A 12,665-nucleotide genomic window follows, 5' to 3' on the forward strand; every position below is an offset into this window, starting at 1 on the left:
AATGACCCGTGCCAGGCGTCTTCCTGACCAATTACATCCTGTCTTTGACCTCTGTACATTCTGCCACCTCTTTTACCAAATCCTGTTCAAAGCCCAAAGTTGAAACATTAAAAATATATTTTATGCAGTATTTTGTTTAAAAAAGCCAGTCAAGGGACTTCCCTGGTGGCGCAGTGGTTAAGACTCCGCCTGCCAATGCAGGAAACGCGGGTTCGAGCCCTGGTCCGGGAAGATCCCACATGCCGCGGAGCAACAAAGCCCGTGAGCCACAACTACTGAGCCTGCGCTCTAGAGGAGCCAGCCACAGCTACGGAGCCCGTGTGCCACAACTACTGAAGCCCGCGCTCCTAGAGCCCATGCTCCGCAACAAAGAGAAGCCACCGCGGTGAGAAGCCCACGCACCGCATCGAAGAGTAGCCCCCTCTCGCTGCAACTAGAGAAAGCCTGGGCGCAGCAACGAAGACCTAATGCAGCCAAAATAAATAAATAAGTAAATAAATAAATTTATTAAAAAGAAAAAAGAGCCAAGCAACAAGGTAATTAGTGTTACGTGCTATGGTGGTATACCTGTTGCTGAATCAATAATTACCAAGGTGTGGCTCCCATTGGCATCTGCCCTACTGGGCCCGTCTCGCCAAGCCCAACCAGCCTGTGCTCCCTGTCACCTGAGCGGCACACCCCACACCAGGTGCAGGGTGGGGTGAGGGGAGACAGTATCAGGCCCTGGCGGACACAGTGTTTAGGGCCAGGCCAACTGGGCAATTAGAAACAAGTCTTTCCCAAGGACTTTCTATTTTTAAAAAACTTTGGAAGACTGTATAATAAAACTTACAAATGCTAAGTGTCGCAGCTGAAGGGCTCATGTAATTTTGGAGAAATAATGTATCTTTTAAAAACATTCAGTAGGTTTTTATGTGAAACTGTCCTTTAGTGTCAGAGCCTTGTGACTGTTGTTCATTGAAGTTACACAGGACCTGTTCCTCTTACACAGCAGGAAAGGCTGACACTACTCCTCGTGTCAACTCAGAGGAGGAAACAAAAGCACAAGGTTCTACGGGGCAAAAGCTGTAGTTTTAAAAATGAAATCTTTTAGGGCTTCCCTGGTGGCGCAGTGGTTGAGAATCCGCCTGCCGATGCAGGGGTCACGGGTTCGTGCCCCGGTCCGGGAAGATCCCACATGCCGCGGAGCGGTTGGGCCCGTGAGCCATGGCCGCTGGGCCTGCGCGTCCGGAGCCTGTGCTCCGCAACGGGAGAGGCCACAGCAGTGAGAGGCCCGCATATCACCAAAAAAAAAAAAAAAAAAAAGAAATCTTTTAATATTTGCTTGACCTTGTGAAGGGCATGGAGCTGAGACACATAATTTTAAAAAATATGTTTTATTGTAATAATAATGATGTTGTCTATCCTCAGGTTTTGTGTGCTGCTTGAAACTGGTAAAAACAAAGAAGAAAGTCTTGTTCTCGTAACACTGGGGAGACAAGAGAGTGTGGTGGTGAGGAGATGGGTGCAGGAGTCAGACTGTCTGGGTGTGACCCAGAACTTTCCCGCTTAACATCTTTGAGACTTTGGACAGGCTATTTAATTGCTCTGTGCCTCAGTTTCCTCACCTGTAAACCGGGGATGATAATACTATGTACTCCTCAGAATTATCCTGAGCATCACTGGAGACGATGAAAGAGCTAGAACAGTGCCTGGGACATAGTCATCCTCAGTCACTGGTAGTGATCGCCAGTTATTATTACTATGATTATTGCTTCTGTAACAAAGTTCTAGGACAGCAGGGACTTTGTTTCATTTGTCACTGTATACACAGTGCCCAGCCCAGTGCCTGCTCTTGTTGAATAAATGAATGAATGAATGAAAAACTTAAGTTATTTAAAAGTAAACCAACAAAGTACATTGTCAAAAAAGTGAAAAGATAACAACAGAATGGGAGAAACCATTCTAGTATTCAGAATGTATAAAGAACTCTTACAATTCAACAGCAAATAGACAACCCAAGTTTTAAAATGGGCATAGGACTTGGATAGATAGTTCTCCAAGGAAGAAACATAAACATCAACAAGCACACGAAAAGACGTTCAACATCTTTAGTCGTTAGGTAAATGCATATCAAATCTGCAATGAGGTACCACCACTCCACATCCACTAGGATAGCTATATATATATATTTGGACAATAACAAGTGTGGGCAAGGATATGGAGAAATTGGAACACTCAAACATTGCTGGTGGGAATGTAAAATGGTTCAGTTGCTGTGGAAAACAGGTTGACGGTTCCTCAAAAGATTAAATGGAATTACCATATGACCTGGCAAATCCACTCCTAGGTGTATACCCAAAAGAATTGCAAACAGGCACTCAAACAAATACATGTGCATGCATGTTCATAGAAGCTCTATTCACAATGGCCAAAAGGTGGAAACAGCTCAAATGTCCATCAGCAGATGAATGGAGAGACAAACTGTGGTATATCCATACAATGGAATATTATTCAGCCATAATAAAGAACAGAGTACTGGGATTCCCTGGTGGTCCAGTGGTTAGGACTCAGCGCTTTCACTGTGGTGGCCTGGGTTCAATCCCTGGTCGGGGAACTAAGATCCTGCAAGCCGCGCAGTGCAACCGAAAAAGAAAAGAAAAGAAAAGAATAAAGTACTGATACATGCTACCACATATATGAACCTTGAAAACAGTCTGCTAAGCAAAAGAAGCCTGATAAAAAGTTCATATAGGGCTTCCCTGGTGGCGCAGTGGTTAAGAATCCGGCTCCCAATGCATGGGACACGGGTTCGAGCCCTGGTCCGGGAAGATCCCACATGCTGCACGGCAACTGGGCCCGTGTGCCACAACTACTGAGCCTGCGCTCTGGAGCCCGTTAGCCACACCCACTGAGCCCACATGCCACAACTACTGAAGCCCGCACACCTAGAGCCCACGCTCCGCAACAAGAGAGGCCACCGCAATGAGAGGCCCACGCACCACAACAGTGTAGCGCCTGCTCACTGCAACTAGAGAAAACCCACGCACAGCAACGAAGACCCAACACAGCCAAACATAATACATAAATAAAATAAATAAAAATTTTTTAAAAGTTCATATATTGTATGATTCCACTTTTATGAAATATCTGGAATAGGTGAATCCATAGAGACAAGATTGATGGTTTCCAGGGGGTGAGGGGAGGGGTGGTGGTCAGGGTAGGTCCCTGACTAGGAATCAAAGCCTGGCCCGCTGCATTGGAAGTGCGGAGTCTTAGCCACTGGACCGCCAGGGAAGTCCCAATCATACTTCTTAGCATTAGGAATCTACATAACTTCACAGAACAAAGAACCTCAGGAAAATTAACAATGATTTTCTTGCCCATTGCCAGTCTCTTCAGGTCTCTGGAGGACAGGGGAAGAGATGTTACATATTTAAAGACTTGTCTGTGTCTGTCCTGTTTGGTTACTTAGGGCCACTGTTTCCCTGTACTAACATTTCTAGAGGAGTCCACGGTGTCAGTGAATGCAGTTTGCTTAGCCATGAATCCTGCTATTGTACTTTGTGGCTGATAAGCCACACTTCCAACTTCACTATAGGAAACATGATCATTTTATGAGCATGTCAAGTTAATCGTAGCTTGTAGGTCAATTAGAAAAAAAAATTATTCTCCAAATGACCATTTTTCCAAATTCGGAAACATTTCCATTTTACCATAAACTTGTTTCTTATAGCTATTTGTTAAATTTTCAGCAATTTTTATCAGATGGTACAGTGGTTTTAAAATATGTCCACGAAGTTTTTAGTATGTTTCCTTTCAAGAGGTGGAGCCCAATTCTTCTCCCCTTGGGTGTGGGCTCAACTTAGTGACTGGCTTCCAATGAACAGAGAGAAACAGAAGTGACATGTGCAACTTCTTAGATTAGATTATGAAAGATATTGGGGCTTTCTCTTTGCTCTCTTTTGGATCACTCGCTCTGGGAGAAGCCAGCTGACATGTCGGGACACTCAAGCAGCCCTATAGCAGGGTCCACATGGTGAAGAACGGAGGCTTCCTGCCAACAACCAGCACTAACTTGCCAGGCGTGTAAGTGAGCCACCCTGGAAGCCTGTCCTCCAGACCTGATCATGCCTTCGGATGACCACAGCCCCAGATGAGTGCCTGACTGCAGTCTCATGACACACCCTGAGCCAGAATCATTCATTTAAGCTGCTCCCAGATTCCTGACCCACAAAAACTGTGGGAGGTAATAAATGTTTATTTTTTTTTTTTAGTCACTGGATTTTAGGGTAATTTGTTATATAGCAGTAGGTAATGAATATAGATGGACTGATTTAACAGCTTTTGCAGATTTCTGCAAAGTTTGAATATAATGCCTTTCATGTGGCCTTCACAGCAGCATTTTAAGGAATCTTCATTTGTCTCTGCCCAAGCTCTCTGTGGCTGCAGTGGCAGGGAGTAGGGGCAAGGAGGGGAGACCTGGTGAGGAAACTTGCTGGAGGTCACCATGCTTCATGGCCTAGACTGCTCATCCTTGGGAGAAGAGGGGATGAGGAGGGGGTGGGGCAGAGAAAGGGAGGGCAAGGGTCAGACAAGGGGACCAACCAAGGGCAGAAAGTGGTACTGAGGGGCAGAGAGAGGCTGAGATCCCTGAGAACTCAGAAGTTCCGGCTTCTCCCAGCTCTCTTAGGCCCTACCAATACAACCAAGAGGAACTGCTATGCACTTTGAATATTTTAAACATTTAAAGTCAACATTTTCAGTAAATTGGGAATTTGGTGAATTGGGTACTCAGCAAATTTGTCATCTGGCCAGTTGATTTTTGGGTAAGCATATACTTGGCAAATTAACTCACAATGATTTGTCTGTTTCTAATTAAGTCACACATAGTAATTTTTATGTTCCTAAGGTAATAATTTATTTGTAACAGATATGTATACACACACATATATATTTCAAATTCCCAACAGAATTAATTTCTCCTTCCAAAAAACTCCGTGACTTTGACATTTCTCTTCTCCAGGGAGGGAGACCAGTGAGTGAATACTTCTGTGGCTTCAGACTGCTCGTCATGATTAAGTCCCTGCCTGCCACTAATTCCTGGAATAGCAACCCTCCTTGGGAGGAAACTGCCATTTTTCACTTCACAGCCATTATAAATGGAGATAAATTCCAGGCAGGACCACTTTGGAGAAGTCCTCCCTTAATTTTAATTTTGACTCTTTTAGACTGAATGGGATCATCATTAAAAGAAATTCTGAAGTCTTAATTCTATGCAAAAAAAACCCAAAAACAAACCATCCTCAGAAATTAGAAGAGGTAAGTGTCAGAACCCTTTCCCTGGTTATTTCTACTTCAAAGTGAAGAACAGACAAGAATGGACAATCAGAATCTGCTGCAGTGTGGAGACCAGAAAGCCATTACTTGGTCCCAGGCTTCTTCTTCCACTCTTTTGTAGGAACCTGGAAGGGCAGGGCTTTCCCCGTGACCTTCAACATGGGGCTCCCTGACCCACCCCTCCTCCAGGGGCCCCTGCATGGGTATGGAGGAGATGTAATGTTACAAAACCCAGCTTGGCCAGACAAACATATTTCAGGAAACTGCATGAAAATATGGAGAAAGGGGAGAAAAAGGAAGAAAGAGAAGCTTATCCCACCTAGACAGACATGGAGCCACCACAACATATGTGCCTCAGCTGCCACACGGCCCACTGCAGTGGATTTAAAACTTGGCCACAAAATAATTTGACCCCCCTCCCATCAAGATGTGGGATCTACTTGCTTCCTTTGAATCTGGCCAGGAAGTGATGCTATGTGACTTAAGAAGCTAGGTTGGGCTTCCCTGGTGACACAGTGGTTAAGGATCCACCTGCCAATGCAGGGGACACAGGTTCGATCCCTGGTCCGGGAAGATCCCACATGCCGCGGAGCAGCTAAGCCCGTGTGCCACAACTACTGAGCCTGCGCTCTAGAGCCTGCGAGCCACAACTACTGAGCCCGCGTGCCTGGAGCCTGTGCTCCGCAACAAGAGAAGCCACTGTAATGAGAAGCCCGCGCACCGCAACGAAGAGTAGCCGCCGCCCACTGCAACTAGAGAAAGCCTGCACACAGCAACGAAGACCTAACACAGCCCAAAATAAAATAAATAAATTTATTTTTTTTAAAAAAAAGCTAGGTCAAGAAAGGCTATGCAGCTTTGGTCTGGAATGTCTTGGAAGCTCACTCAGGATTCCTCTTGGAATCCGGCCACCAAGCTGAGAGAAGCCTAAGCTACAGGGAGAGGCCACATGTAGGTGCTACAGTGCACAGTCCCAGCTCTGAGTCCCACCTTCAAGACCCAGAAGGTCCCAGCCTCCTGTGCTGCTCAAGGCTTGGTCTTGGGTGAGGCAAGTGAAGCATTTGCCTCTGATGCAAAATTTAAGGGAGAGATCAAAATCCAGTAATCAAGATAGATACTTTTTAATGCAATTAAAAAAATCAATGCAAAAAAATGAATGAAGAACGACCTATCAAAATGTTAAATAAAAATAGAGTGCCACATGGAGCCATATTGGAGCCCGAGACAAAAGGAAAAATCAGTAAGAGTGATCCTCATTAGCCTCACTCGAGTTCCTGCTCTGGTCCCAGCTGTCTTCCAACTGAGGCCACGGAAATCATGGAGCAGAGATAATCCATCTCTGCTGTGTCATGTTCAAATTCCTGATCTACATAATATGTGAGAATAAAATAGTGATAGTTTTACAACACTAAAACTGGGGTGGCTTGTTATAAGAAATAGGTAGCCAGAATACCCGCCGCCCCCCCAACTCGAGAGCCTTATCATCTCCTACCTTCCTTCTCCTTTTCCTCCTCCGAACCTTGTGCCTTGGCCCCAAGAACTCTCAGAAAGTAAAGAGTCACTTAAAACACACAGCTTCCACTTAGCCATCTGGGCTGAAAAAACTAGGTATTTCAAATTTTATTCCCAATATGATGGAAGAAAATGGAAAAATGAGGAGCTGGAGGGGAACTTGGGGTCAAGGAGGTGGCCTGTGACGGGAGTAGGGACACTCTGTTGTAATGGGAAAGAGAGTAGAGGAGGTGGGTGACAGGCCAGGCAGGTGGGTAGGTTTGGAGGTGGGAAGGTCTCAATGGATAAGGAGGTGAGGTCATCTCCTGGCTCCTCCATCACAGACGCCCACTGCGAAGGAAAGGGTCACCAGGCCCACCGAGCCTCTCCACCTCCTGTTTTCACGGGACTCCCTCTGAGAATCCACTTTCCCTGGAGGCTTCTCAGGGAAGGATGTCGTCCCCTGCCCCATGCACCACGGAGGGTAGAGAGCACGGCCTCCCTAACTTCCTCCTTCCAAACCATTCCTTTTTCTCCTCAAATACAAACAAACAAACACAATCAAAACCCTAATACTTGGCATAGTACTTGGCACACCACAGATGTTCAATTAATACTTGTTTTTAAAAAACAAGCCCTTATAAATCTTAGTCCCTTCAGCTATATCACTGGCTCCCTCTGATGTTGCCACCCTCCTGGGGGGGGCTCCACCTTGGTCTTGCAATTTGATGTCCTCAAACTCAGAGAAATTCATCTCTGATCCTCTCCGGTCATCACTGTTAGGCCCCACCTAAGACCTGTCAGACTTTCCCTCCCCTGCCTTTGGAGGAGTCGCCGTGGAAACTGAGAACCATATTCTTGCCCTTAACTTCCACTCCACCAATAGTGTGAAATAGTTCCCCCTAGTGGACGATCAATGCACATGCATGCTCTATATTCCCAGGGACACGAAGACTATTTTGAAGTGCCCGGTAAAAAAGAACAATTCTTTCAGTAAAAAAGAATAATTATTTCATTCAACAGACATTTCTTGTACCCCTGTTACGAGTCTGGCTTATCCGAAATTATTTTGAGGTGCACGGTTTCACACCAGCAGACATCAAACCAAAAAGGCAGTGACAATTCATGCTCCTGTGCCTCTGCCAGAGTCAGTTGTTAAGTAATAAACGCAGCAGGACTCTAGATTGGGCCTGATATGGGAAGAAGCTGGGCTAGTTCAACTCTGGAGGACTTCATCAGCGAAACTGAAGCAAAGCCATTTTTTCATAAATTTATTCAACAAACTTCTACTGCACACCACCCCTTTATATGCCAGGCCCTGAGCTGGAAAAAGAGATGAATCAGACCCTGTCCCTGCCCTGAAGCTGCTCAGAGGGGAAGGCATTTAGGCAAGTAGTCACTAATACAGTGTGCATGTGCAGGACTCCCTCCCTCCCTGAAGCACTCAACAAACACGTACCGAGGACCTAACATACGCTGGGGACTGTGCTGGGGGTATAAGGACAAAAACCATGAGAGCTGCATGGAAACTGTGCACAGTCTATGTAAAGGGCAGTTACCATTCTGGAGTTAACTGCTCCAATGGAGGCAGGTGCTGGCGGGGAGGCAGGGAGCAAGATGGTGAAAAGAAAGGAGGCTAACATTTGGGCAGGGGTGAAGGCAGGTCAGGGAAGCCCTGAGAGAAGAAATGCTTAAGGGGGGAAGTGACGGAATGGTCACTTTGCCACGTGGAAGTTGGGTGAGGGGAGGGAGGTCACAGCGTCACCCAATCTAGTCTCCTTGGGGTTGTTTGATTAAGCCTCCTGACATGATTCCACCGCCAGCTCACCCCCTTGCTCCAATGCCAGCAACAACTCTCTGCTGCTGGGCCTGACCTTGACTTAGGTGCCTCTACCACTCCACCCGCTCACTGACAACTCCTCCCCAGCTAGGAGGCTCTGCTTCAGCTGGTAACCGATTCCAACATAGCATTACTTCCCAACACAGGAGTCCATGTACCCCTGCAGGGGTCAAACAAATACAAAGTTGACAGTGCTGCTGAAGGAAAGATAAGGTGGGCATTCAATCTCAACACTGCCTCCAAAAAACAATCTAGGTTGGGAGTGAGCTCCAGGCCTCTGTTGATCCCCAGGGCCTCACTTGTATACCTTAACCCTGGTACCGGCCTCCTCCTTCTGACCCTCCTAGGCTTCCTGGACCTGGGGCTCAGCCTGTCATCCTGGGCACAGAAGTCCCGATATGTAGTGCCACCCACACCCTTCCTGACTTATGGGTCTCCCTGCCCTGGCCTCCTCGGCTAGGCCCATTCTCCCTTCATGTACCATCTCACTCTCCACACCCAGCTGCTCCCCAGTCCTGTCCCTCCTCTCTCTTCCTGGGGCCTCTCTATCCTGCTAGATCAGCGCATTCCATTTTGTTGTCTGAACAACTCCAGCCTAAAGTCTCTCTGTGGCTCTGGCCTGCTATTCCATCTGACGTTCAAGGTGCTCCATGATCTGGTCCTGGCCTACCTTCCTAGGTCTTCCTAGACCGAGACCGCTACCAAACCTCCACCAAACGATCTCCATGCCACTCCCCAGACACATCTTGTACTTCCCGGTGTCTGGGCCTTCCTTTACACCATTCCCCTTTCCAGAATGCCCTTCTCTGCTTTCTACCTCCCCATTTTTCAAGGCTCAGCTCAAATACCACCTTCTCAGAGAACCCTTCCTTGATCTCTCCTGTTGAAAACACAATCTCCCTTCTCTGAACCATCGTAAGAGCAGGGAAGGAAATAACATCCTGGAAACACCTGCCATGTGCTGCATGTTAAAAGCATAGGCTTTGGAGTCAGACAGATCTGGTTTGAATCTGGTCAGCTGTGTAACTTTGGGAAGCATACTTAATCTCTCTGTGCTTCAGTGCTTTAGCTTGAAAAACATAAAAATGCCGACCCCCACCATTCATTCATCTGAACATTTGAATACCTAATATGTAACAGAATCTATACTCTTGTGGTTATTTTGAGGATTAAAGGAAGCAATGCATGGAAAGTGGCTGGCACATAGGCATACTCAGTAAATGAAAACTTATTAATACTACCATTACCCAATCTAGTTTCTTAGAAGAACAGTCCTCAGGGTGATTTCTCTTTGGAGGGGAAGTGCCACATAAGTCTGGGAACCAGAGCCAGCTCTGGACCCAGGCACATTCTAACAACTGCTAGAGCATGTGGCTGATTCCAGGCGCAGAACGTGACTGTCGTTTTCTGAATAACTTGCCCATCAGCACAGAGCCAGCACCTTCCGTCTGCCGAGGCTGTCTAGGACACTCACTAAGGCTCTTTGTGAACAGGAGAAAACATCTCAGAGCAAAGCTGCCTAGTTCTCATGGCCACCTTCTGCCATCTGGAGCAGACCCGGCCGCCTCCCCTACCTTCATACTGGACTTCCAGGTGCGTGGTGCGCAGCGCCTTCAGCACGCCGTCCACAATGCCGGGGTGTGTTGTCCCGATGATCGACTGGCAAGAAAGACAGCAGGACAAGGTGGTTACTCTTTCCTTTCCGTCTAGTCCACCTGGGAGAAATGAAAAGCTGACTTCCAAACAGTCGGGCAGCCTTAGCTGAATGGGGAGAGGGGGGCAGCAGTGAGTCACTGGGCCCTGGCCCCACAGCCAAGAGGTTAATTTCTTTTCCTTTTTTAAACATTATAGTCAATTTTTTGCATACTAGTAAGGAGGGAGAGCTCTCTCTCTCTCTTTTTAAAAACTAATTAATTAATTATTTTGCCTGCGTTGGGTCTTCGTTGCTGCGCGTGGGCCCTCTCTAGTTGCGGCGAGCGGGGACCACTCCTCGCCGCGGTGCGCGGGCCTCCCACTGCGGAGGCATCCCCAGCTGCGGAGCACAGGCTCCAGGCGCACAGGCCCAGCAGTTGTGGCACGCGGGCTCAGCTGCTCTGCGACACGCGGGATCCTCCCGGACCAGGGATCGAACCCGTGTCCCCTGTATTTGGCAGGCGGATTCCCAACCACTGCGCCAGCAGGTAAGTCTGAAGTTAATGCGGAGATGGGCAGCCAGGAATCTCCAGAGACTCTGCCGAGGTTGCCACTGAACCCTCTGGCTCAGGAGGCACTCGGTGGAGGCTAGCTGGCCACTGCTAGAGGCGCAGGGACAAGTCGGCTATCTTGGCTGCAGGGAAGACAGGCACAGGCTGGAGAGAGTGGAACTCATCCAAGATCCTAAATCTTCTCTCTCTCAGGATCTCGCCTAATCAGGCAACCCTCCTGTCTGTGTCTTCTACCCGTGCGTTGGTTCCTGTCTTTTGGCATTAAACATTCTCAAGATCACCCAGATTGAAAGCGACCGTCCTTCAACTCTGTCTCCTCTTGCTACTGTTCTTTCCCCCTTTACACCTAAGCTTCCCAGGGGAAGCTACTTCTTCATCCTCCATGCATCCTTTGACAGGTGGCTGTAATTTAATTTTTCCTGCCATCGGACAGTCCCCTAATTCACAAAAACTTTTCCTGCTGAGCTCAGCTTTCTGTTCTACCCGCACTGAATCTCTCTGCTGTATTTGAGCCAACTGATCATGTCCTTCTTCTTTTATTTATTTTTTAAAAATTAATTAATTAATTAATTTTTGGCTGTGTTGGGTCTTCATTGCTGTGTGTGGGCTTTCTCTAGTTGTGGAGAGCAGGGCCTACTTGTTGCGGTGGCTTCTCTTGTTGGGGAGCACAGGCTCTAGGTGTCAGGGCTTCAGTAGTTGTGGCGCAAGGGCTTAGTTGCCCCTCGGCTTGTGGGATCTTCCCGGACCGGGGCACGAACCCGTGTCCCCTGCATTGGCAGGCGGACTCTCAACCACTGCGCCACCAGGGAAGCCCCTGGCTGGTGGATTCTTAACCACTGCGCCACCAGGGAAGCCCATGTCCTTCTTCTTGAAACTCTTTTCCCTTATTTTTCACAGCGTTGTGTTCTCCTCTTCTCCTTTTATGGCTTATCATTCTTTTTCTTTTTTAATGTTTATTTTAAATTTATTTTTTCTTATTAGTAATCCATTTAATACACATCAGTGTATACATGTCAATCCCAATCTCCTAATTCATTCTACCACCACCACCACCACCCGCCATCATTCTTTTTCAAGGAGGCAGAGTGGTATATGGAAAGAATAAGGACTCTGGAGTTAGAGTTGGATTTTAATGTTCACTTGGTATGTATCTTCTACTTAGTGTGTGGCCTTGAATAAGTCACTGAACACCCTCCTAAGGCTCGTTAGCATCACCTTTAAAATGGGGATGATAATACCTGTCTCCATCAGCCACTGTGAAGACTAAAAGAAACTGTAAGCAAGCTGAGCACAGTGCCCGGCATGTAGGAGGCACTTAGTAAATGGAAACTGGAAACAATAATGATAATCAGATGTTTTGCTGATCTTCTTCCTCGGCTCATCTCTTAAATGTTGGCAGTGTTCCTTCTCTTCGTACTTGGTGTATTCTACCTGGGTGATCTTATTGACTTTTACTCTTTTGGATATCACTTCTCTGTTCATGAACTCCAAACTGCCATCTTCATCTCGGATCTCTCTCTGGAGCCTCAGACTTTTATTTTCTACTGTCCTGTGGGCATCTCTACTAGACGCCCCGAGCAGTGATTCCTCAACTGAGCTAGGAATCAGAATTGCCTGGGGGAACTTAAAGGCCACCCGAAAGCTGTCAGATTCTACAGGAGGGGAGCTCAGGGTTCAGTATTTTTTGCACAAGTGATCCATCTACATCTTCTGCAACCGGCTTGGCCTTCTCCTGAGATGGGCACCTGGGAGCCTCCAAGGATCGTCAAGGTTATTGGGTCAAAACCTAAATCAGATCCATTTTTCCTGTT

General features: G+C 47.2%; 2 protein-coding genes across 2 annotated transcripts in view; both read right to left on the reverse strand.

Moving 5' to 3' along the window:
- Positions 1-12,665, reverse strand: part of RPS8 (ribosomal protein S8) — a 396,253-nt gene that overhangs the window by 255,306 nt on the left and 128,282 nt on the right. The gene's annotated exons all lie outside the window — the stretch shown is intronic.
- LOC131767788 (armadillo-like helical domain containing protein 1) overlaps positions 1-12,665 on the reverse strand; it is a 33,998-nt gene that overhangs the window by 9,753 nt on the left and 11,580 nt on the right. Inside the window, exon 6 of the mRNA XM_059083181.2 lies at positions 10,225-10,309. Within this exon, the coding sequence (XP_058939164.1) occupies positions 10,225-10,309 (85 nt within the window). The remainder of the gene's footprint in view (positions 1-10,224; positions 10,310-12,665) is intronic.

The sequence above is a fragment of the Kogia breviceps genome, chromosome 1 (genome assembly GCF_026419965.1).
Source record: "Kogia breviceps isolate mKogBre1 chromosome 1, mKogBre1 haplotype 1, whole genome shotgun sequence".
NCBI classification, from domain to species: Eukaryota; Metazoa; Chordata; class Mammalia; order Artiodactyla; family Physeteridae; genus Kogia; species Kogia breviceps.